Source organism: Octopus sinensis, linkage group LG14 (assembly GCF_006345805.1).
Source record: "Octopus sinensis linkage group LG14, ASM634580v1, whole genome shotgun sequence".
Lineage (NCBI taxonomy): Eukaryota > Metazoa > Mollusca > Cephalopoda > Octopoda > Octopodidae > Octopus > Octopus sinensis.
The window spans coordinates 59,087,130-59,112,779 of NC_043010.1; the positions used below are offsets into that span (position 1 = coordinate 59,087,130).

Here is a 25,650-nt window from a genome sequence, read left to right on the forward strand (position 1 = left end):
GATTGTAACTTCCATTGTTTGGTGTCTTCTCACATTTCTTTATCGTTTGTTTGTCAACAGAAATACTGTCAACCTGTTGTGGTGACATCAAGTGATGATGCTGTGGAAGATAATGCTACTATGGTTTGTAACTATACATCAGATACAATGTCATCCAAGAGAAGTGGTAGACAAGGAGACTTGAAACATTACGAAGAAATACCAGGAATATCAGGTACATTAGTTATATTTTATCTTGAAATCATCTGAAATTTGTTAGTAACTCTGTTAACAGATTTATAATTGTTTCTAAGAATAAATTAATTCATTTAAATACCAGATTCCTAGAATATTTATTAGAATTTCAGAGTATTAGAATTTATCTACATTATCATTACATGCCTATATCAATATATATATATATATATATATATATATATATATATATATATATATATATATATATGTAATCAGGGGCATCTCTGGCAGTCAGGCTGTTTGGGCTTAGCCTAAGTATAAATTTAGTAAAGTGAGCCTGTATTTTCAAGCTGATTTAATTTCTGCCGACACTGACTCCTTTGATTGAGCCTGGTCACAGTTCATTTATTTTCGGTCAGCCTCTGGTGGTCGTCTAGAGGTGCCCTGTATCAAAAAATATCATTCACAGCAGACGTTCTCTCGACATCATTCACATGTGCCTGACTCAGGCTCAGAAGTTACAGCCCGAGTTGTTATATATAATCGTAAAAATTAAAAGTAATTCAAATTCAATGTTTTCTTGAAACATTAAATTTCTATAGAGATTAGGATTTAAATTCCATTTCTGTTCTACAATGTTCTTAAAAGAATGAAAAGTTATCTGGCAACCTGGGCTAAAACGAGCCTGGTAGGTGTGTGTGTGTATGTATATATATATATGTATATATCTATATCTATCTATCTCTCTCTCTATACACACACACACACACACACACACACACACACACACACACACACGTACATTTAAGTTTTAGTTAATATGTTTATTTTCTCTGAGGAACTAGTAATATAGAATAATAATAATGAAATTATTGTATACAGTGCTCAGGTGCACACAACTTGTCAGAAAGTACATATAAAGTACATGCAGTAATGTAATGTATGAGTCAGATACATGCTTGTGTGTGTATGGAGGGGAGAAAATCAGGTGTAGTGTTGGCGAATCTCAGAAAGCATGGAAGTTTTGAAGGATGCAGTGCTCCGACAACTAACAACTGATGCCGGCAGTTTGTTCCATGCTTCAGCAACTCTCAGCGTGAAAAAATGTTTCCTGAAGTCATGGGAGCTGTGCTGTTTTCTGACTTTGTAAATATGTCCACGGGTGTTAGATGGGTGGAGTTTGAAAAGGTGCTCAGAGTTATTGTTTGTATGATGGTTGTTTCAATGTGTCCATGCCCAGGGAAGTAAGGCGTTCAGGATATGGCAAATGCCCGATGGAGGGTATTCTTTTGGTCGCACGTCGCTGAACAGCTTCCAGACGATTGATATCCTGGGCAAGATAGGGGTTCCAGACCGGTGATGCAAATTCCAGGTGAGGTCTTACCATAGCTATATAAAGCCACAGATAGATAGCCGGAGAGCGGCTCACAAAGGATTTGGTGAGTGATGCCAAGACACCCTCAGCCTTCTTGACAATTTTAGCGATGTGTTTTGTCCAACGCAAATCACTGTCGACAATAACACCCAGGTCACGTTCACATGAAGACTTTTTGAGACTAGTGAGACTAGCTTCTCTTTATGAGAACAGGGATTATTTTAAATGCTACACTTATTTTCTCTTAATGGTACAATATTATCAACAGGAATAAACGATCAGCAGACATATTTTGGGGCTGGTTTACTTCCATTTCTTTATGTTGTGTGTTCAACTCTCACTGAGGTAGAACTTTTCCCGTCATCCACTGAGGTTTATAATATAATTACCTGTTAAGTACAGGTGTTGAGGATGTTTGTCTCTTTTCCAAAATGTGACCTCACAACTATATTAGGAATCTTACTGGCATTACCGTGTAAATGTACTTAAACTTAGATAAACTTAGATATGTTTCGACCAAAGATTGGTCCAGGCCATGTCTAACTTAATAGCACCACCTGATAGGATTATTTGAATCCTGTTTAAGTCAAGTTTTGTTTATGGTCCATTCAAGTAGTGAGTTTTTGTTGAGTGAGGTGTATCCAGGTATGGGTGGTTTATCTGGTATTCCTTGGAGGAATCTATCCAGACTCCGTTTAAAGTTGATGGGATCCTTTTCCTCTTTGATCTCTTTCGGGACAATGTTAAATAGGAAAAGAAATTATGTTGCAGTGTACATGTATGCTGTGATCTTGAATTGGGCAGGGGACGTATGGCCCGTGGTCCCAGTCTTGGACGAACCTTGAAGCTAATGTTCAGGTCGTTTGGGCAAAGTTGGTGGTATATTCTCCACATTGTACAAATGATGTACCGCTCACGGCGACGCTGGAGAGAGTAGAGTTTCAAGGCTTTAAGGCGATCCCAATAATCGAGAGCAGCCATGCCTTCAATTCATTTAGTGAGTGCCCTCTGGGGTGATTCAATCCTCGAGATGTTTTGTTTTGTATGGGGAGACCACAGTGGGCAGCAGTATTCGAGGTGTGGCCGTACAAAGGGGGAGAAAAGTGGTATGATGACACTTTGTTCTCTGGACCGGAAAGTTCTTAAGATCCAGGAACTCATCCTACGAGCTATATTGACCTTCTTGTTGATGTGTGCACTCCAACTGAGATCGTCATCAACAATTACACCCAGGTCTCTGATATTGTTAGAGGCTGTGAGCGGTTTCCCTGAAGGAAGAGAGTATGGCTGTTTTAGTGAGGAATTTCTTCCAAAATGCATCAGCTCAAATTTTCCCTCGTTCAGTTGCATTTTGTTTCTGTCTGCCCATTGACTCACAGCATATAGATCAGACTGGAGTTGAGTTCGGTCTGCTTCTTCATTGGCGATTTGCTGGAGCTTAGTGTCATCAGCAAATATTTTCACTTTGCAGTAATGTACAACACTGGAAAGGTCGTTTATGTAAATTATGAAGAGTAGCGGACTCAAGACAGTTCCCTGGGGGACACCGCTGGTGACTTTTGCTCGGCTTGAGTGGACTCCATCAACTACTACATGTTGTGTTCTATTCGCCAGGAAATACTTAATCCAGTGTAGAACTTTTCCATGGATTCCAACATTTGCCAATTTTGAGAGTAGGATATTATGGTCTACCCTGTCGAACGCTTTACTGAAGTCAAGATATATGACATCAGAGTTCGAACCTGTTCCCAAGGCTTTGAGTACATCTTCAATGTGGTGTAAGAGCTGTGTTAGACAGTCCCTGCCACAGCGAAAGCCATGCTGATTTGCATTTAGGAGTTTCTGGGTCTCCAGGAAGTCAGCCATCCTTGATCTTAACACTCTTTCAAACACTTTGATGATGTGGGAGGTGAGTGAGATTGGGCGATAGTTGAGTGCGAGGGATCTGTTTCCCTGTTTGAAAACCTGGATGACTGACTGGGATAGAAACTGTTTCGGTATATAACCTGCATCTAACGAATTTCTCCAGAGGTTGGTCAGAGGGACTGCAAGTTGGTGTCTACATTCCTTCAGGAGACTAGCGGGGAATCTATCAGGGCCTACAGCAGAGTAGTATTTGACCTCATTTATTGCTGCTATGATGTCAGTGGCAGTGAAGGTTATGTCTGAGATTTTATGTTGGGAGTCAACTTCGTTCGCTTCTCTTACGTCAATATCAGTGGGAACACTAAAGACAGAGCAGTATTGCTTCTGCAGTACTTCTACCATTTCTTTAGCATCGTGTTGGGGAATGCCGTTATCATCAATCAATGGCCCAATGGGTGAGACAGTGGTTCTATGCTTATTTGCATAGGAATAGAACACTTTTGGGTTCTGTTTGATGTTTTTGATTACCCACTGTTCCTCCACAGCTCTTTGATTTTCAATGGAGGTTTTCATGTCGGTCTGCAGATGAAGTTTTTCCAACTCTAGCCTTTTCATTGTTGTTGAATGTAGATGTTGTTTGTGGGAATATTTTAATTGGTTGATTTTTTTGTTGAGTCTTTTGATGCGCCTGATGAGTGTTTTTTTCTTTTTAGGGAGCCGATTTCTGTTTGTGTTAGTAGATTTCATGGGAGCGTGTTTAGAGCATGTATAGGTGACAATGTTTTCAAAGTGCTGCCATGCGGTCTCAATATGGGTGGAATTGAGAGTAAAAGACCAGTCGATGAAAGACAGATCCTTTCTGATTGCTCCCCAGTCCGCTTTGTGGAAGTTTATGTTGTCAAATGAGTGCCATGGAGTGGGATTGGCTGGTTTGGTTTTTATATGTCGGGAATTAAAATTGCAGAGTACCATGTCGTGGTCTGAGAGGAGAGTTTTTTCAACTGAAATACTGTGAACGAAGCTAGAGTGATTGGTCAATACCAGATCCAAGATCGTTTCATTCTGTCTTGTTGGTTCGAGCACTAGCTGAGTCAGGAAGTATTCATCCATTAGATTAAAGAGCAGTTCTGCTGCTGCTCTATCTGATGTAGAGCATTTGCCTAACTTCAGAGTATTTGTGGGCCAGTTCACATGAGGGAGGTTAAAATCACCCATCACTAGTATGTTTCCAGAGTTGTACTTCCGAAGGAAGGACTTGACTTTGCTAAGGCACTCTTCAAAACAGTTTAGAGGTGCTTGGGGAGGCCTGTAAAGACCAACAATGATTATGTCCTTGGCCTTGCTGAATCATGATACAGATTCACAATAGCCACTTAAATATAACATTATGCATTTTTTACTATTATTAGTAATTATGTTCTCATTTTCTCAGTTAATTGTATCATAAACTACATTACAGAGAAATTACTTTCTCAGTTCATTCTGGAAATATAGAATGTCACACAACCTCACTTTCTTCCTTTAAGACAAACATATTTCTCCTGTGGGGGAATAAATATTAAACAGAGTATCTTCATTGGTCGTCTGGTAAGTCATTCAACCAATCAGATTCTCACTAAACCATAGAAAGAAATCACTGACAAAGATTAGCATTTACATTCCTAACATTATTCAATCAAACAGTTCAATTATAAAATATTATACTTATTGGCATTTATATGTATGTCTGAAAATAGTAAACATCATCTTTGAGGCTAAATACATACAGGATATTATCAGATGGACGTACACTCAGAAAACGTACAACTTCAGTGACACATGCAACCCTCTCCTAGCAGCAGACTCTCTGCCTGACGTGCTACACTACTCCATCACCATAACAGCCATTGTCACACCATTACAGCAGCACTTACAATGGATCTTTCTACAACAATACATCTTTCTCTTTCTCACTGAATAACCAATGATATAATTACTAAAAAGGTAAGTTTCCATATAATCTTTTATAATCTCATTTTATGTAATAAATCTCATTGGATTTGTTAGATATTGTTCTCATATCTTCAATATTCTTATCTACTCAAGTCACAAAGACCAAAATTTTTTGGGAAAGGGCCAGTTGATTAGATCAACCCCAGTACATAACTGGTACTTAAGTTATCAATCCTGAAAGGATGAAATGCAAATTGGATATTGGCGGAATATGAACTCAGAACGTAAAGACAGATGAATACCTATTTCTTTACTACCCACAAGGGGCTACACACAGAGGGGACAAACAAGGACAGACAAACAGATTAAGTCGATTACATCAACCCCAGTGCGCAACTGGTACTCAATTTATCGACCCCGAGAGGGATGAAAGGCAAAGTCGACCTTGGCGGAATTTGAACTCAGAACATAACGGCATTTCGCCCAGTGTCCTAACGTTTCTGTCAGCTTGCCGCCATCCTAACATCTTTAATCATTATCATCGTTTAACGTCCGTTCTCCATGCTAGCATGGGTTGGACAGTTCGACCGGGGATCTGGGAAGCCAGAAGGCTGCACCAGGCTCCAGTCTTATCTGGCAATGTTTCTACAGCTGGATGCCCTTCCTAACGCCAACCACTCCGTGAGTGTAGTGGGTGCTTAATAATAATTCGTTTAGTTTTCCCTAATGCTGCCCATAATTGTTTATACCACAAATAAGTAGACGATGTTTAATACTTATTCTGTATTCACTTGCAGCAATAATATCTGTTTCTGTATTACATTTGTTACATATATTGATCAGTCGCTATAGAGAAAAGCCTTTATTACGTGTTTATTGTTTCATGTAAAGAATCTGTAATGATCTGTGTGAATACGAGAAGGAGCAGGATGGACATGTCAAGATGGCTGCTAAAAAATATGAATGTCTCTTGCTTCAACGTGTTCCAATCCGGTTGAAGTGTGTAAATTGTGAGCAGTGATAAAGGGTTAGAGCTTTTGGCATTTTATAATGGAGGAGAAAATAGCATTCACAGCTGAAGGAAACAGAAGCAATAGCATATTGTGAAAGACAATAAAATAAGAGAAGAAACAGGTTTTTGTTTGTAGAGGAGAGAATACAGTTTATTTTGTGTAGGTTTTTCTTTCTAAAACATATTTATAAGTATGTCATTGGAGATTGTAATTTCTTCAGTAAAATATTTTCTTTACTCAGGTACTTTTATAATTTATCTAGTTGTATGAATTCAGTTTAAATTTTCTTTTATATTTTACAATATTTTTCTGAATCTAGCAAAGAATTTTGGTTGTAGTTATAATAACATTAAAGTTAATATTTCAGAGGAAGTGAAGGTGGCTTATATCTTAAATATGAATGAGATTTACTTTTTTAATTGAGAATAATTTACCATCATCATCAACCCCACCAGCACCATCATCATCATCATCATCATCATCATCATCATCATCATTAACTTTATCACATCAGTATAGACAGATATGATTCATAATCCCTGTCCCTATGTGTCTAGTTTAATAGTTAACAGAAAGACCAAACTCTGGGTGGTTTTCTGCTCCTCACTAAATAATGTCTACACATTTGATTCCCAGTTTGTGCTATTTCTGTGTGAAATGTTATGCCTGTATCACTTATTTGTTAAATAGTATCCATTCAGTGGAGAATCTGAGGATAACAGTTAAGAAGGACTCATATGGAATTCTAATTCACACTGAATTCAGATTAGAACTTCAATAATAAAATTATTTTTAAAAATCACTTTTTGATAAAAACTTTATTAAAATTAGAAATGTTCAGAGATTTCGAGACTGGTTAGACTCTCATAATTGCTTTCTTTTAGTAAACATTACACCAAATTAATTAATAAGTAATTTTCTTCATTTTAATGTATGGATGGATGTAGGCATCAAAATTTGTTGCCTGCACTCAATCTCTACCGTTGCATTCCTCACTTCCTTTCTCCCTAACCTTTAAGGCATCAGATTAACCCAGATCATTTTAGTTATTTTCTTACTCTAACTCTCTTTATTGGCTGACATTAATTGGTTTTCAGAAAAATTAACACACTTCCTTATGGCCTAAATTGGCCATTGTCAGCATGTTTTATACAACATAAAAATTAGCTCAGATTGTACAGTCAAGACCTGGATTGCCTTTAAAGATATCGGCTTTTATCATAATTTTCAAAATGATTGTGACTTTAGCATAAGTCTTGTGTCAGTCGTTCATGGAATGGCGTTTCTTGAGTTTTATGAACATTGACAGAATATTGGGATGCTTTCAGAGAATTCTCGACCTTGGGACAATGCTCCTCCTTCTCTCTCCCCTCTCACTTTATCCATGCATGTGTGTGTGATTCTGTCTCTCTATCTATCTATCTCTTTTTCTATCTATCTCTCTAGCTACCTATCTATCATATATCCGGCAGGACAAGTGAGACCATAACCCGTGGCCTCTACCTGGGACGTAGCCAGCCCACTTATGCATACCTTTCCTTCTTTTGACACAAACCCTACTTGTGAAGACCTGTTGAGGCAAGTGAAAATCGAAATCGAAATCTTTTAACATCAATGGAAATTGTAGCTGTGATACCAGTACCGGTGGCACGTAAGAGAACCATCCGAACGTGGCCGTTGCCAGTGCCGCCCTAACTGGCCTCCGTGCCGGTGGCACGTAAAAAGCACCATCCGATTGTGGCTGTTGCCAGCCTCGTCTGGCCCCCGTGCCGGTGGCACGTAAAAAGCACCATCCGATCGTGGCCGTTTGCCAGCTCTGTCTGGCACTTGTGCGGGTGGCACATAAAAAGCACCCACTACACTCTCGGAGTGGTTGGCGTTAGGAAGGGCATCAAGCTGTAGAAACACTGCCAGATCAAACTGGGCCTGGCGCAGCCTTCTGGCTTCCCAGACCCCAGTTGAACTGTCCAACCCATGCTAGCATGGAAAACGGACGTTAAGCGATGATGATGATGATATATATATATATATATATATAATGTGTGTCTATACACATATATATAGGCCTGGCTTTGGTGATGGGTGTTGTCGTATACCTTATTACTATGTATGTTGATCACAAGTTTGCTGATCTAAGAGACATGACTTGTAAGTTGTTGTTGTTGGCATCCTTTTTGTCGCGGGAGACAATGGAGTTGCGCATAAAATAATCTAGTCTGGCTTTTACATTTCATGTCCTGATACATTTCCTGCTGTGGCTGTGTAGTCCTATCCTGGACAAACTCTCCCTCTGGCTGGTGCTGCAAATGTAGCAAAGACTTTGCCTGGCTGGTTGTAATGTCATAGTTTCTTGTTGACGTCTTTTCTTGTCTTTCCATTTCTCCTCTCTCCCTCTCTCACTCCTTTGTGTTCCCTCTTTTACGGTACGTTGCCAATCTTCAAAGGCATGGGACAACAATAAGCTGACCAAGACCACAAAGATGAAGATTTACCAGGCATATGTACTTAGCACTCTACTGTATGGAAGTGAGACTTGGATGCCATAAGCACGCCAAGAGCGTCGCCTAAATATCTTTCACCTGCGCTGCCTCCGGAAAATTCTTAGCATCAAATGGCAGAATCATGTCCCCCAACAAAGATGTCCTCAAGCAAGCAAGAATACCAAGCATATTTGCACACCTCACACAAAGACGTATGAGATGGCTTGGACATGTTAGCTGTATGGAAGATGGCAGAATCCCCAAGGACATACTCTACGGAGAGCTTGCTAGGGGTACTAGGTCTGTGGGAAGACCGTTCTTATGATACAAGGATTTGTATGTATTTCAAAGTGTAACTGGAGTTTTATACCTTCAAACAAAACAAATATCTTAATATACAATGAGCAGTTTCCATTTTAATTATTCTTTTTACTTTTATTATTTTGGTGTTTTAGAATGAAATATATTTGTCTAACTAATGCCAAGCCATAAAAATTAAGATGCAAAGTATTCTCTTTTATTCTTTTACTTGTTTCAGTCATTTGACTGCAGCCATGCTGGAGCACTGCCTTTAGTCGAGCAAATCGACCCCGGGACTTATTCTTTGTAAGCTCAGTACTTATTCTATTGGACTCTTTTGCCGAACCGCTAAGTGACGGGGACGTAAACACACCAGCATCGGTTGTCAAGCAATGCTAGGGGGACAAACACACACACACACATATATATATATATACATATATACGACGGGCTTCTTTCAGTTTCCATCTACCAAATCGACTCACAAGGCTTTGGTCGGCCCGAAGCTATAGCAGAAGACACTTGCCCAAGATGCCACGCAGTGGGACTGAACCCGGAAGCATGTGGTTGGTAAGCAAGCTACTTACCACACAGCCACTCCATAGATTTATCATTAATTAATTATGTTATCCCAGTTCTTAAGTGATTAGAATATTGTATTAATCAAATATTGTTAATAACGTGTTATTTAATCAATAGAGAATCGTAAGAAATACAAAGAGAACAAGATTGATCTCCTTAAAACCAAACAGACAAGAGTAAAGTCAACTATAAGAATTGGTTGTCTGTTAGCATTCTGTGTTGTTAAGGATAAAGCTGAAGGATCTTTGGAATGGCTGCTGAGATGTTTATGTGGCACCAGTTCCAGTGTTGTCTATGTGACACCATCACCAGTGCTTTTTATGAATGTACTAGCAGTATCGCCCGGCGTTGCTCGGGTTTGTAAGGGAAATAACTATAAAGTAATTTTAGAGAGTTATAGCCAAAAAATAGCAAAAAATGGGGAAAAAATGATGGTAAATTTTTTTGAGAGTTAAAATGGTCGAGTTGCGTCCCCTAGACAGTCTGTGGTTTGTGTTTCTAATTCTCGACCCCATGTCGAATTTATCGATTTTTTTCAGAACTGGGGGAACTTTTCAAAATTTTCGCTGCGTTAGTTTAGAATTATGACATTGGGCTATGTGTGTGTCAAGTTTCATCAGAATCGGTTGAAAGCTGTGATCAGGGTGAGGGTACAACCTAACAGACACACAGACACGCAGACAGACAAACTGCCGTTTATATAGAGAGAGATAATCATTCTATGGTAGGCTGTTCTTTCCATCAGTTATTCAAAATGACATGAAGCCTGTGCATGTTGGTGCCATTCACCATAGTTTGAAGTCATTTCATTCATGTCCAGCTGGAAGTCTTGCATGGAAGAAATTCTTTTTCACAAGAATCATTGATTAACATTTACTTTAGATTTATGTGAACAAGGTTGTGAAATGATGTCTCATAAATAATTTTCTGTTACACTACATTGAACTCTTGTTAAATGATGGACTTTTGTTTCTGTTTTAGATTTTATGTTCAGTATCCTGAGACATTTTTAACCAGTACCAACACTCAACTACAACATGTTCCTGTCATTGTCTATTGTATTGTCGCTGGTCCAGTGTGTCCTGACCATAGACCTTACCTACCATGTGGAAGAAGAGAGAAGTCCAGGAACCTATGTAGCAGACATTGCTGCCGATTCTAAACTTTTGGACAATGTTAAACCATCTGACCAACATTTGATAACATTCAGTCAATTCAAACGAAAGGTGGCACAGTTATTTAACATCACCAAAACAGGTAAACTGTACACTGCTCAGACACTGGATGCAGAAGATCTCTGCACATTCAACAAAGAATGTTCCAGAACTATGAAAGTTATTATAAAGAAAGTGGATAGTTTCACAAAAATATTAAAAGTCAAAATAATCATAGAGGACATCAATGACCATCAACCAAAGTTTCCTATAAAGAATATCAACATACAGTTTTCTGAGAATATAGCTAAAGGTGCAAAACAATCAATACCCAATGCTATGGACAAAGATGTTGGATTTCAAAACTCATTAGCACAATATGAATTAAAATCAAAGAATGGAGAACCATTCTCTTTGTCAGTGTCTAAAAGAGTTGATGGTATTTCTTCACTTAAAATAGTTTTAAAAGAAACATTGGACAGAGAAATCAAAGATACATATTTATTACAGGTCATAGCTAAAGATGGAGGTTCACCAGCAAAACAAGGTATTTTAAATATAAATATTTCCATAATAGATGAGAATGACAACCCACCTGTATTTTCTAAACCTCTGTATAATGTATCCATACAAAGTACACATCATAAAGCCAAACCCATCATTGTTTTATCTGTGAGTGATGCTGATTCTGGTGAAAATGGTAAAATTACTTTCCATTTCAGTCCAAAAACATCAGATTTTGCAAAAAGCTATTTTGAAGTAAATGAAAACAGTGGAACTATTTTGTTAAGTAAATATACAAGTTTAGGAAAAAAGAAAACTTATGAACTGTTTATAGAGGCCAGAGATGGAGGCAACCCTCCCCTCAGTTCCATAGCAACAGTTCTTGTGAATGTTATCAACCAACACAATAATCCTCCTTCTATTGATATTGATTATATTTCTGCAATCAATGACAACACAGCTACCATTTCTGAAAACATCAAAGTTGGTAGTTTCATTGCTTATGTGATGGTCACTGACAATGATGTGGGACAAAATGGAGAGGTCAGCTGTGATATCAAACATGATACATTCAAACTACAGTCAACGGGATCTAAAGAATATCAAATCATTCTAAACAAACCAGTGGACAGAGAAACACAAGGACACTATAACATTCCTGTCTCCTGTCAAGATAAAGGATTACCTCCTCTCAAAAGTGTTAAAAGCCTCTCTATCCAAGTGACTGACATCAACGATGTACAACCACAGTTTACCAAAGATACATTCCAATTCCTCACCTACGAAAACAAAGATAAAGACTTCCCTATTGGTTTTGTCAATGCCACTGACCCTGATCTTGGATCTGCTGGACAACTCACATATTCTCTGCTGCGTAAAGAAAAATCCAATCTCCCATTTCTCATCACCAGTTATGGCTTCATTTCAGCGACCATGTCATTGGACAGAGAGAAACAAGATGTGTATAAGTTTGAGGTTTTTGTCAAAGACAATGGAAGCCCATCTCTGAATGACACAGCGAATGTTGTTGTTGAGATTCTAGATCAAAATGACAATGCTCCGTATTTTACATATCCTAGTAGTGACCCTTACACGCTAAATGTGCAGTACCATCCGCAGAGTAAGAGTGACATCACAGTTTTGAGAGCGTCTGATGAGGACAGTGGAAACAATGCTTTCCTCAGATATGCAATCATACAAGGAAATGATAAACAGTTGTTTAGTATGAACTCACACAGTGGTGCTTTATCCTTCTCCAGACAAGTTCATCTAAATGATGCTGGAAGTTATGAGCTGGTGTTTGTTGTGAAGGACAGTGGTAGTCCAGTTCAGTCGTCAACAACTAGTGTCACTTTGGTATTGGCTGTTAGTAACGAGACATCACCAATGTCGAAGAGTGGACCTTTACAATCTTCAGGTCAGGTCCATATGACATGGGTTATTATCATTGTATCATCAGCAGTAATAATATCAGTGGCTATTGTTGTTTCTATAAAACTGTGTATTATGCAATGTATTAAACACAGAGATAACACAGCTGCTGCCACAAAGAATACAGCCTACCAAGGTAGAGCAGAGATGAAACAATTGTTGTACCAGACTAACACTTCTGTTGCTATGTCGAGAACTTTACCAAAACCTACCCCAGTAAGTGGAAACATTACATTTTCTCTCTGTAAAAGTGAACAATGAAATCTCTTTGAATATGTTTTAACTTCAATAATACATTCCAATATTAAATTGTTCTCTTTCCATGTTGATTGTAACTTCCATTGTTTGGTGTCTTCTCACATTTCTTTATCGTTTGTTTGTCAACAGAAATACTGTCAACCTGTTGTGGTGACATCAAGTGATGATGCTGTGGAAGATAATGCTACTATGGTTTGCAACTATACATCAGATACAATGTCATCCAAGAGAAGTGGTAGACAAGGAGACTTGAAACATTACGAAGAAATACCAGGTGTATCAGGTACATTAGCAATATCTTATCTTGAAATCATCTGAAATTTGTTAGTAACTCTGTTAACAGATTTATAATTGTTTCTAAGAATAAATTAATTCATTTAAATACCAGATTCCTAGAATATTTTCTGTTTTTCCATAACAAGTATTAGAATTTATCTACATTATCATTTCATCTTGTTTCTGTTACTCGTTTCCTATTATTGTCTTTTATAAATATCCAAGAACGTCCGTTTGTAATACATGTTGTATTTCTTTTCCAGATCAAAGTATTTATAAAAACAATGACACTTCTACAAGAAAGGAATCCACGGAAGAAACACCAGTGAAGCATGTATAATTATGTTTCTAAGAAGACATAATCGCAGTTCTTCATCTAAATATGAGATGTTGATATCCCAAACAATGTTAACATGTGCATTATTATCTCTTATATATATATAATTAGTAAGTTTGAAAACGGAGAGATTCAAGGGATATAAATTAATTTATTAATAAAGTGCCTGCAACTATTTCACTGTACATCCAATTTAAATTACAAAGCATATACAAATATATTAGTTTGCATTTCAAGATATGTTGGGTGGAAAATCTTGAGGGCATTTTCATATCCTGAAGATTTTCCACCCAAGATATTTATATATATGCTTTGTAATTTAAATTGGATGTGAAACGAAACAATTGTAGGCAAAGATGTAATTAACTGATAAATTAATTTATGTCCATTGAATCTCTCCATTTTTAAACTTAATAATAATATTTGATATTTTATGATATATTCATTGAAGAAATATCTCTTCAAAATACCCTATATTAAACCAGTATATCTTGGATAAAAATATATCTATCAAAGGTCTAAATATCCTCATAGTGAATATATATATGTCCATATGGAGACATATGAAATTTTGAAACATAGGAATAATATAAACTTATTGAATAACTGTTTTGATCTAAGATTATCCTGCATACATTGTGCCACCCGTACTTTTAAGTATTTTAAATAATAGCATTCTGACTATTCCTAAAGTTTCAAATCTTAATGTTTTTTTTAACCAAATAAGGAAATAATATACCATACTAGCTTTTATTTAACCTGCATAGATTAAGAAATTTTATAATATAAATAAATTGAATAAAGTGAAATAAAATCTTTTTAAACTTTCCTATATAGGATTGCATAAATTCCATATATCTAGTGAAATTTATTAAGTTCATCTTGATTACCTCCCTTCCATTTTATAGGCTCTTGATATATGTGGCAAATGATAATTTTTTTTTTTACAGGTAATAAATAATATGTCTAGCATATTCCTTTAATTTAACTCATTGATACAAATAAATTACTATTTACTAACTAACTATAAGTCTATATTAATAATCTGATATATATATTTTTATAAATATGAAATCATTCCTATATTCTCCATCCCTATATAAGATACTAAAATTTATTAGAATCCTTTGGAAAAAACTATCTTAGGAATATTTATTTAAAATCACAAGCAGGATTATGACTATTAAATAAGTTAAGGGCATTAGAAATCTCTAGGGCATTAGAAGTCTCTATTCTCTCTACCCCACTAGCTTCAGCCTACTAACTTTAGCAAATGCACCAAAGTTAAATTCCTCATAAAAGGGTTGGATTTATGGCTCTGCCATTTGAACTGCCCCTTCCTCTATCTATAAATAGAAAAATTCTTGATTGTCTCCACTGAACTTAATAAAGAAAAAAAACCCTGCCCATTGGTAAATCTAAATAACAAAGTGAACTCAGTGATAAAAATCTGCCCATGAGGAAAGATCTTCTACTACCATGTTCTTACTGATGAAATTCACCTCTCGGTCTATATACCTACCCTCTTTGTAATGTTGGCAAATGGAATAAGTATAGAAAATGAACATTGTCAATATAATTAAAAAAATTCCATATGTGGCTGAAGAGTGCTCTACATTTTTAAAACTGATGTAATACTTACATTGTTTAATTAAATGAAGTAGCATGAAACGATTGTACTACACTACCTTTGTATATCCTTGTTGCTTATTTTGATTATATATATATATGTATATATGTAAGTATATATATGTATATATGTAAGTATATATATATATATATATATATATATATATATATATCATCATCATCATCATCATCATCATTTAGCGTCCGTTTTCCATGCTAGCATGGGTTGGACGGTTCTACTGGGGTCTGTGAAGCCAGAAGGCTTCATCAGGCCCAGTCAAATCTGGCAGTGTTTCTACGGCTGGATGTCCTTCCTAACGCCAACCACTCCGTGAGTGTAGTGGGTGCTTTTTACGTGCCACCCGCACTGGTGCCAGACAGAGCTGGCAAACGGCCACGAACGGATGGTGCTTTTTATGTGCCACCGGCACGAGGGCCAGGCGAGGCTGGCAACGGACACGAAACGGGGCGGTGCTGGCAACGGTCGCGAAACGGAAAGTTCTCTTACATGCCACCGGCACTGGTAACACATCTGCAATTTCCATTGATCGATTTCGATTCTGATCCTCACTTGCCTCAATGGGTCTTCACAAGCAGAGTTTCGACATGCCACCGGCACTGGTAACACATCTGCAATTTCCATTGATCGATTTTGATTCTGATCCTCACTTGCCTCAACACGTCTTCACAAGTAGAGTTTTGTGTCCCAAGAAGGGAAGGTATGCATACGTAGGCTGGCTCCATCCCATGTAGAAGGCCACGGGTTGTGGACTCACTTGTCCTGCCGGGTCTTCTCGCGCACAGCACACTTCCAGAGGTCTCGGTCTCTAGTCATTTCCTCAGTGAGACCTAAAGTTATATATATATATATATATTATATATATATATATATAATATATATATATATATCATCATCATCATCATCATCATCATTTAGCGTCCGTTTTCCATGCTAGCATGGGTTGGACGGTTCAACTGGGGTCTGTGAAGCCAGAAGGCTGCACCAGGCCCAGTCTGATCTGGCAATGTTTCTACGGCTGGATGCCCTTCCTAACGCCAACCACTCCGAGAGTGTAGTGGGTGCTTTTTACGTGCCACCCGCACTGGTGCCAGACAGAGCTGGCAAATGGCCACGAATGGATGGTGCTTTTTATGTGCCACCGGCACGAGGGCCAGGCGAGGCTGGCAACGGACACGAAACGGGGCGGTGCTGGCAACGGTCGCGAAGCGGAAAGTTCTCTTACATGCCACCGGCACTGGTAACACATCTGCAATTTCCATTGATCGATTTCGATTCTGATCCTCACTTGCCTCAATGGGTCTTCACAAGCAGAGTTTCGACATGCCACCGGCACTGGTAACACATCTGCAATTTCCATTGATCGATTTTGATTCTGATCCTCACTTGCCTCAACACGTCTTCACAAGTAGAGTTTTGTGTCCCAAGAAGGGAAGGTATGCATACGTAGGCTGGCTCCATCCCATGTAGAAGGCCACGGGTTGTGGACTCACTTGTCCTGCCGGGTCTTCTCGCGCACAGCACACTTCCAGAGGTCTCGGTCTCTAGTCATTTCCTCAGTGAGACCTAAAGTTATATATATATATATATATATATATATGGTGGATTCTCTCATCGAAGACGATGAATGAGGGTTCAACAATTCCTAAGCCTTGTGACACCGCATGTGTACTTATATATATATATATAAAGTTTCTGTTAATATGTTTAGTTTTTCTGAGGGCTAGAAATATACAACATTTGCTCATTGTGTAAAGAGGGCTTATTTTAAATGCTACAATATTATCAACAGGAATAAACGATCAGCAGACATATTTTGGGGCTGGTTTACTTCCATTTCTTTATGTTGTGTGTTCAACTCTCACTGAGGTAGAACTTTTCCTGTCATCCACTGAGGTTTATAATATAATTACCTGTTAAGTACAGGTGTTGAGGATGTTTGTCTCTTTTCCAAGATGTGACCTCACAACTGTATTAGAAATCTTTCTGGCATTACCGTGTAAATGTACTTAACCCTTTAGTGTTCGCATTATTCTACCAAAATTAATGCTTCTTCATCCACATTGCCTTGAACTAATCAGGCATTATCTTGTAGCTATGAGATTTTGATGAGGTAGCTGTTAATTTTTAAAACGACATTGTAGGGTTGGTGTGAGAGACCAGATCTGGCCATTTTGAACATAAAACAGGCAGAATACTTTTGGCCGGATATGGCCAGTTTAAATGCTAAAGGGTTAAATATAACATGCATTTTTTACTATTATTAGTAATTATATTCTCATTTTCTTGTTTAATTTTAACATAAACTAAATTACAGAGAAATTACTTTCTCAGTTCATTCTGGTGATACAGAAATATTCTTATTGAAAAATAGATAAATATAAAATGAATTGAGCATTTTATCTCATGAAGTTTAGATGTCATATAATTCAGCATGAACATAATTGTTAATGCCAGTAATTATCATGAGAAAGAATGAAAGTCACACAATCTCACTTTCTTCCTTTAAGACAAGCATATTTCTCCTGGGGGAAATAAATATCAAACAGAGTATCTTCATTGGTCGTCTGGTAAGTCATTCAACCAATCAGATTCTCACTAAACCATAGAAAGAAATCACTGACAAAGATCAGCATTTACATTCCTAACATTATTCAATCAAACAGTTCAATTATAAAATATTATACTTATTGGCATTTATATGTATGTCTGAAAATAGTAAACATCATCTTTGAGGCTAAATACATACAGGATATTATCAGGTGGATGTACCCTCAGAAAACATACAACTTCAGTGACACATGCAACCCTCTCCTAGCAGCAGACTCTCTGCCTGACGTGCTACACTACTCCATCACCATAACAGCCATTGTCACACCATTACAGCAGCACTTACAATGGATCTTTCTACAACAATACATCTTTCTCTTTCTCACTGAATAACCAATGATATAATTACTAAAAAGGTAAGTTTCCATTTAATCTTTTATAATCTTATTTTATGTAATAAATCTCATTGGATTTGTTAGATATTATTATAACATCTTTAATATTAACAAAAAAGAACAAAGACTTTGAATAATAATTCGTTTAGTTTTCCCTAATGCTGCCCATAATTGTTTATACCACAAATAAGTAGACGATGTTTAATACTTATTCTGTATTCACTTGCAGCAATAATATCTGTTTCTGTATTACATTTGTTACATATATTGATCAGTTGCTATAGAGAAGAGCCTTTATTACGTGTTTATTGTTTCATGTAAAGAATCTGTAATGATCTATAATAATAATAATAATAATAATAATTGTGTACAGTGCTCAGGTGCACTACAACTCATCTAAAGTGTATATATAATCAGGTGTAGTTTCGGCGGATTTCGGAAAGCATGAGGGCCTTAAAAGATGCAGTGTCATGGCAGTCAACAACTGACGCAGGCAGTTTATTCCATGCTTCAGCAACTCTGAGCGTGAAAAAATGTTTCCGAAAGTCATGGGAGCTGTATTGTTTTCTGACTTTGTAGGCATGTCCACGTGTGTTAGACACATGGAGATCAAAAAGGTGTTCAGTGTTGTTGTTGGTGAGGTGGTTGATAACTTTGTGGGTGTTTACCAAGTCCGTCGCCAAACGCCGGAGCTTCAGTGAATCCATGCCCAGGGAAACAAGGCGCTCAGAATATGGTAGGTGTCTGATGGAGGGTATGCGTTTGGTTGCACGTCTCTGGACAGATTCCAGGAGGTCAATGTTCTGTGCAAGATAGGGGTTCCAAACTGATGATGCGAATTCCAAGTGTGGTCGTACCATAGCTGTATACAGTTTTAAATAGATGGCTGGAGAGCGGCTAACAAAAGACCTGCTGAGTGATGCCAAGACACCCTCGGCCTTCCTGACAATCTTAGAGATATGCTTTGACCAACGCAAATCACTGCTGACAGTGATGCCTAGGTCACGCTCGCAAGAGGATTTCTTGATATCAGTGTTGTGGAGGGAGTAAGTGAACGCAGGGTTTTTTCTCCCAAAATGCATGGTGGTACACTTGTCCACAGCCAGTTTCAGTTGCCAGTCTGTGATCCATTGCTGCATTGTGTCTAGGTCTGATTGCAGGAAAGAGTTGTAGACATCAGGATCTGTCCTCTTGATTTCAAGGTACAGCTTGATGTCGTCTGCATATTTCAATACTGTGGCATTCTTTAAATTGGCATCTATGTCGTTAATGTATGCCACAAACAAGAGGGGACCAAGGACAGATCCCTGTGGTACACCCGATGACATCTCATATGGTGTAGAGTGCTGTCCTAGAACTGTGACTACCTCCTTTCGGCTGAGGATGAAGGATTTCAACCAGTTAAAAAGGTCATCCCCCACACCCATTGCAGAGAGTTTCACCATAAGCCTTTTGTGTGGCACAGAGTTGAAAGCCTTAGCAAAGTCAAGGTAGACAACATCCACCCATGAGCCACTGTCAGTAATCTGAGTAATGTCCTCAAGGAACTCGACAAGCTGGTCACTGCAGCTGGAGTTAGGGACAAATCCATATTGTGAGGGTCGGATGAGACTGTGAGAGCTCCAGAAGTTCCAGAGTGTTTCTCTGACAGACGATTCCATCAGTTTTGCAATACAGCTAGTGAGACTGACTGGGCGATAGTTGACAGGTGATGTGCGGTCGCCCTTTTTGAACAGAGGAATGACACTGGCAGTTTTCCACTGCTCCGGAGTAGCACCATTGTTGAGACAGTACTGGAAGAAAATAGAAAGCTGGTGTAAAAGGAAGTGCCTGCCACGTTTGAGAAGCAGGTATGTAACTCCATCGAGACCAGGGGAGGCATAGTTGCGCTTATTTTGAAGGTGACGTCGCAGCATTGCAGGTGTAAATTCCATAGTTGTTATGGAGTTTGCTGTTAGTGATGGTGAAGATGGTACATTTTGACTTTCAACAGTGAATATGTTTGCATAGTACTCGGCAATGAGTTCTGCGCATTCCTTGGGGTCGTCAGTGATCTGGTTTGTGTGAGGGTTGCGAAGAGGGCCCACTGGAGAGTGAGGTCTCTGCTTTGAGTGCACATATTTCCAGAAAACCTTGCTGTCAGGATTGGCTGCTATGCACTGTTCAAATTCAAGCACTGCTTTTTTTGTCACTTGCTTGAGATGGTTGGAGGATTTATTCCGCTTCTTCCTGTTGGTGTCTGATTTATGCAACCTGTATTCCCGTTCAGCAGTCCGACGTTCCCTCCTGGCAAGTCGGACCGCTGAAGTTTCCCAAATTGCCCTTTTGGGGCTCCATCAGGCACAGTCAAATCTGGCAGTGTTTCTACGACTGGATGCCCTTCCTAACGCCAACCACTCCATGAGTGTAGTGGGTGCTTTTTACGTGCCACCCGCACAGGTGCCAGACAGAGCTGGCAAACGGCAACAAACGGATGGTGTTTTTTATGTGCCACCGGCACGGGGGCCAGGCGAGGCTGGCAACGGACACGACAACAGTCGGGGCGGCGCTGGCAGCGGTTGCGAAAATATTTCAGGTATCTCATGTGAATGTTATAAGGCATTTAAAAACCTTTTGGATGCATGAATCACCATGCTCTTTGGATGCCTCATAATTTAACAGAAAAAAGTATAATGGACCCTATTTCCATCTCTGATTCTCTGCTCAAATACAACAAAAATGACCCAGTTTGAAAAGAACAACCACAAGTGATGAGAAATGAATTGTTTACAATGATGTAGAGTGAAAATGGTCTCGGAGAAAGCAAAATGAACTGCCATTAATCACTCTAAAAATCAGTCAGCATCCAAACAAGGTGATGCTCTGTATTGGTTGGGATGGAAGGATATTGTGCTTTATGAGCTCCTTCTACAAAATCAGACATTGAATTTAGACAAAATTTGCTCAGTGCAAGAGCACCTGGAATGAAATCCTGTTTGATCTTCTTTTAGTGTTGTGGCAATGGCCTGCCAAGTCCTGCTTAATAACAGAATGTAGAAAACTTTTCCTGTTATGGAGAGCAACAGCGTAAATTTTTTGTGGCCGTTGCCAGCGCCGCCCCGACTGGCCTCTGAGCCAGTGGCACGTAAAAAACACCAACCGATCGTGGCCGTTGCCAACTTTGCCTGGCACGTAAAAAGCACCCACTACACTAACGGAGTGGTTGGCGTTAGGAAAGGCATCCAGCTGTAGAAACACTTCCAGATCAGACTGGGCCTGGTGCAGCCTCCTGGCTTCCCAGACCCCAGTCGAATCGTCCAACCCATGCTAGCATGGAAAGCAGACGTTAAACGATGATGATGATGATGATGATGATGAATTGTTGCAGTTTTTTTGTTGTTGAAACTTCGTAATGGCTGCTCTTCTCTAATAGGTTAAGATTTGCTGTATCTGCCAATGGCACTTGAGCAGATTTTTAAGCAGTGCTGCTGCTTCTGCTCAACCATATTTGAAGGGTTAAACTAAAGTTTGATCCTACGCAGGGGAACAATTACAACAAACAATGAGGAAACAGTTTTCCAGTTTTCTAATCACTTTGTTTCCACCTTAGTGGTCAGTTCAGTCCTTAGTTGAAGGATTCTGGTGGAGCTTTTGAGTTGTAACTGGACCTGGATGGCTTTATGTCGCTTGAAAGTGTTCCATCTAGAACCAGATAGCCCAAGCAATTTCAGTTAGATCCAATTGCAGGGTTTCACATTCAAACTCACCAACTGAATTCCCTTAAGTAAAATTTCTATAATTAAGTTATTTAATCCCAGTCTTGACTCCAGTACTATTTCTTGGACAACATGGCTATTATTATTGTCTTCAAATGTGTAAAAACATTGAAACTTAAATCATTGGATTGGGCTTTTATTCTATAGAAGTACAGTTGCAAAATGATAGTAATGCATTTCTAATACTTTACTAATTATCGTATACTTAAACTGTGACATGTTTTTGATTATAATTAACCAAGTAAATATATTTGTTTTAGGGTCAATCTGAAACAAACCTGGACAGCTTCACCTCAACACAATGTTATTGTCATTGTCCATTGTATTATCAATGGTCCACTGTGTCCTGACCATAGACCTTACCTACCATGTGGAAGAAGAGAGAAGTCCAGGAACCTATGTAGCAGACATTGCTGCCGATTCTAAACTTTTAGACAATGTTAAACCATCTGACCAACATTTGATAACATTCAGTCAATTCAAACGAAAGGTGGCACAGTTATTTAATATCACCAAAACAGGTAAGCTGTACACTGCTCAGACACTGGATGCAGAAGATCTCTGCACATTCAACAAAGAATGTTCTAGAACTATGAAGGTTGTTGTCAATAAAGGAATCAGTGTTTCAAAAATATTAAAAATCAAAATTGTTATAGAAGATATCAATGACCATCAACCAGAGTTTCCTATAAAGAATGTGAATATACAGTTTGGAGAAGATGACCGTATCAGTTCAAAAAGATCAATACCGAATGCCATGGACAAAGATGTTGGATTTCAAAACTCCTTAATTCAATATAAATTAAAATCAAAGAATGGAGAACCATTCTCTCTGTCAGTGTCTAAAAGAGCTGATGGTATTTCTTCACTTAAAATAGTTTTAAAAGAATCATTAGACAGAGAAATCAAAGATACATATTTATTACAAGTCATAGCTAAAGATGGAGGTTCACCAGCAAAACAAGGTATTTTGAATATAAATATCTCAATAATAGATTTAAACGACAACCCACCTGTATTTTCTAAACCTTTATATAATATATCCATACAAAGTACACATCATAAATCCAAACCCATCATTGTTTTATCTGTAACAGATGCTGATTCTGGTGAAAATGGCAAAATTACTTTCCATTTCAGTCCAAAGACATCAGATCTAGCAAAAAGCTATTTTCAGTTAAATAAAACCAGTGGAAATATTCTGTTGAGGGAATATTCAAATCTGGGAAAAAAGAAAACCTATGAATTATTTGTAGAAGCCAGAGACGGAGGTATTCCACCTCTCAATTCCATAGCAACTGTTCTGGTAAATGTTATCAATCAACACAACAATCCCCCAAATATTGATATTGATTATGTTTCTGCAATCAATGACAACACAGCTACCATCTCTGAAAACATCAAAGTCGGTAGTTTCATTGCTTATGTGATGGTCACTGACAATGATGTGGGACAAAATGGAGAGGTCAGCTGTGATATCAAACATGATACATTCAAACTACAGTCAATGGGATCTAAAGAATATAAAATCATTCTAAACAAACCAGTGGACAGAGAAACACAAGGACACTATAACATTCCTGTCTCCTGTCAAGATAAAGGATTACCTCCTCTCAAAAGTGTTAAAAGCCTCTCTATCCAAGTGACTGACATCAACGATGTACAACCACAGTTTACCAAAGACACATTCCAATTCCTCACCTACGAAAACAAAGATAAAGACTTCCCTATTGGTTTTGTCAATGCCACTGACCCTGATCTTGGATCTGCTGGACAACTCACGTATTCTCTGCTGCGTAAAGAAAAATCCAATCTCCCATTTCTCATCACCAGTTATGGCTTCATTTCAGCGACCATGTCATTGGACAGAGAGAAACAAGATGTGTATAAGTTTGAGGTTTTTGTCAAAGACAATGGAAGCCCATCTCTGAATGACACAGCGAATGTTGTTGTTGAGATTCTAGATCAAAATGACAATGCTCCGTATTTTACATATCCTAGTAGTGACCCTTACACGCTAAATGTGCAGTACCATCCGCAGAGTAAGAGTGACATCACAGTTTTGAGAGCTTCTGATGGGGACAGTGGAAACAATGCTTTCCTCAGATATGCAATCATACAAGGAAATGATAAACAGTTGTTTAGTATGAACTCACACAGTGGTGCTTTATCCTTCTCCAGACAAGTTTATCTAAATGATGCTGGAAGTTATGAGCTGGTGTTTGTTGTGAAGGACAGTGGTAGTCCAGTTCAGTCGTCAACAACTAGTGTCACTTTGGTATTGGCTGTTAGTAACGAGACATCACCAATGTCGAAGAGTGGACCTTTACAATCTTCAGGTCGGGTCCATATGACATGGGTTATTATCATTGTATCATCAGCAGTAATAATATCAGTGGCTATTGTTGTTTCTATAACGCTGTGTATTATGAAATGTATTAAACACAGAGATAACACAGCTGCTGCCACAAAGAATACAGCCTACCAAGGTAGAGCAGAGATGAAACAATTGTTGTACCAGACTAACACTTCTGTTGCTATGTCGAGGAATGCAGAAGAGATGGTGAAGCGGAATATCTATTCTGAGAGATCCAAGAGTGAATGTTATGCAGAAGGTCAGCTACAGAACAAATATGAATCTTCAGTTCAGTCGAGAACTTTACCAAAACCTACCCCAGTAAGTGGAAACATTACATTTTCTCTCTGTAAAAGTGAACAATGAAATCTCTTTGAATATGTTTTAACTTCAATAATACATTCCAATATTAAATTGTTCTCTCTCCATGTTGATTGTAACTTCCATTGTTTGGTGTCTTCTCACATTTCTTTATCGTTTGTTTGTCAACAGAAATACTGTCAACCTGTTGTGGTGACATCAAGTGATGATGCTGTGGAAGATAATGCTACTATGGTTTGTAACTATACATCAGATACAATGTCATCCAAGAGAAGTGGTAGACATGGAGAGTTGAAACATTACGAAGAAATACCAGGAATATCAGGTTAGCAACTACATTGACAATATGTCCTTCATGCATAGATATTAGCAGTTATTTGTTATAAACTTATAAGTTATAGTAATTAGTAAAGGATAAATTACCCATCATCATCATCATTCGGCATCTGCTTTCCATGCTGGCATGGGTTAGATGGCTTGATTGGAATTGGTAAGCTGAAGAGCTACGCCAAGCTCCAGTCTTGTTTGGTATGGTTTGTACAGCTGGGTGCCAACCACTCCAAGAGTGTAATGGCTGCTTTTTACATGCCACTGGCACGGCAGTTGCTTTCATGTGCCACTGGGATGGGTGCCTATCACATGACACTGGCACTAGTAACGTTTATGATTTCATGTGGCTTGACAAATCTTGTAAAGCATGGCTTATCACAAAAGCCCTTGGCCACTTGTCATTTCCCTAGAAATATTTCTCTGCTTTTGAATCCGAAATATGTTTATATCATCATCATATTTTTCTCTTTTATTGTCATATCTTTGATTAAATCATCAACATAAATGCCACATTTATAATGTATTCTGTCTCTAAATTTCAGATCAAAGTATATATAAAAACAATGATACATCTACATCAAAAGAATCCAGTGAAGAGACACCAGTGAAA

General features: G+C 38.2%; 1 protein-coding gene across 1 annotated transcript in view; it reads left to right on the forward strand.

Annotated features, from left to right (window-relative positions):
* Positions 1 to 88: 88 nt before the first annotated feature.
* Positions 89 to 25,650, forward strand: part of LOC115219379 — a 77,161-nt gene continuing 51,599 nt past the window's right edge. Inside the window, exons 1-6 of the mRNA XM_036509389.1 lie at positions 89 to 214; positions 5,198 to 5,401; positions 10,707 to 13,030; positions 13,202 to 13,355; positions 22,306 to 24,710; positions 24,882 to 25,035. Of these exons, the coding sequence (XP_036365282.1) occupies positions 10,763 to 13,030; positions 13,202 to 13,355; positions 22,306 to 24,710; positions 24,882 to 25,035 (4,981 nt within the window). The 5' untranslated portion in view covers positions 89 to 214; positions 5,198 to 5,401; positions 10,707 to 10,762. The remainder of the gene's footprint in view (positions 215 to 5,197; positions 5,402 to 10,706; positions 13,031 to 13,201; positions 13,356 to 22,305; positions 24,711 to 24,881; positions 25,036 to 25,650) is intronic.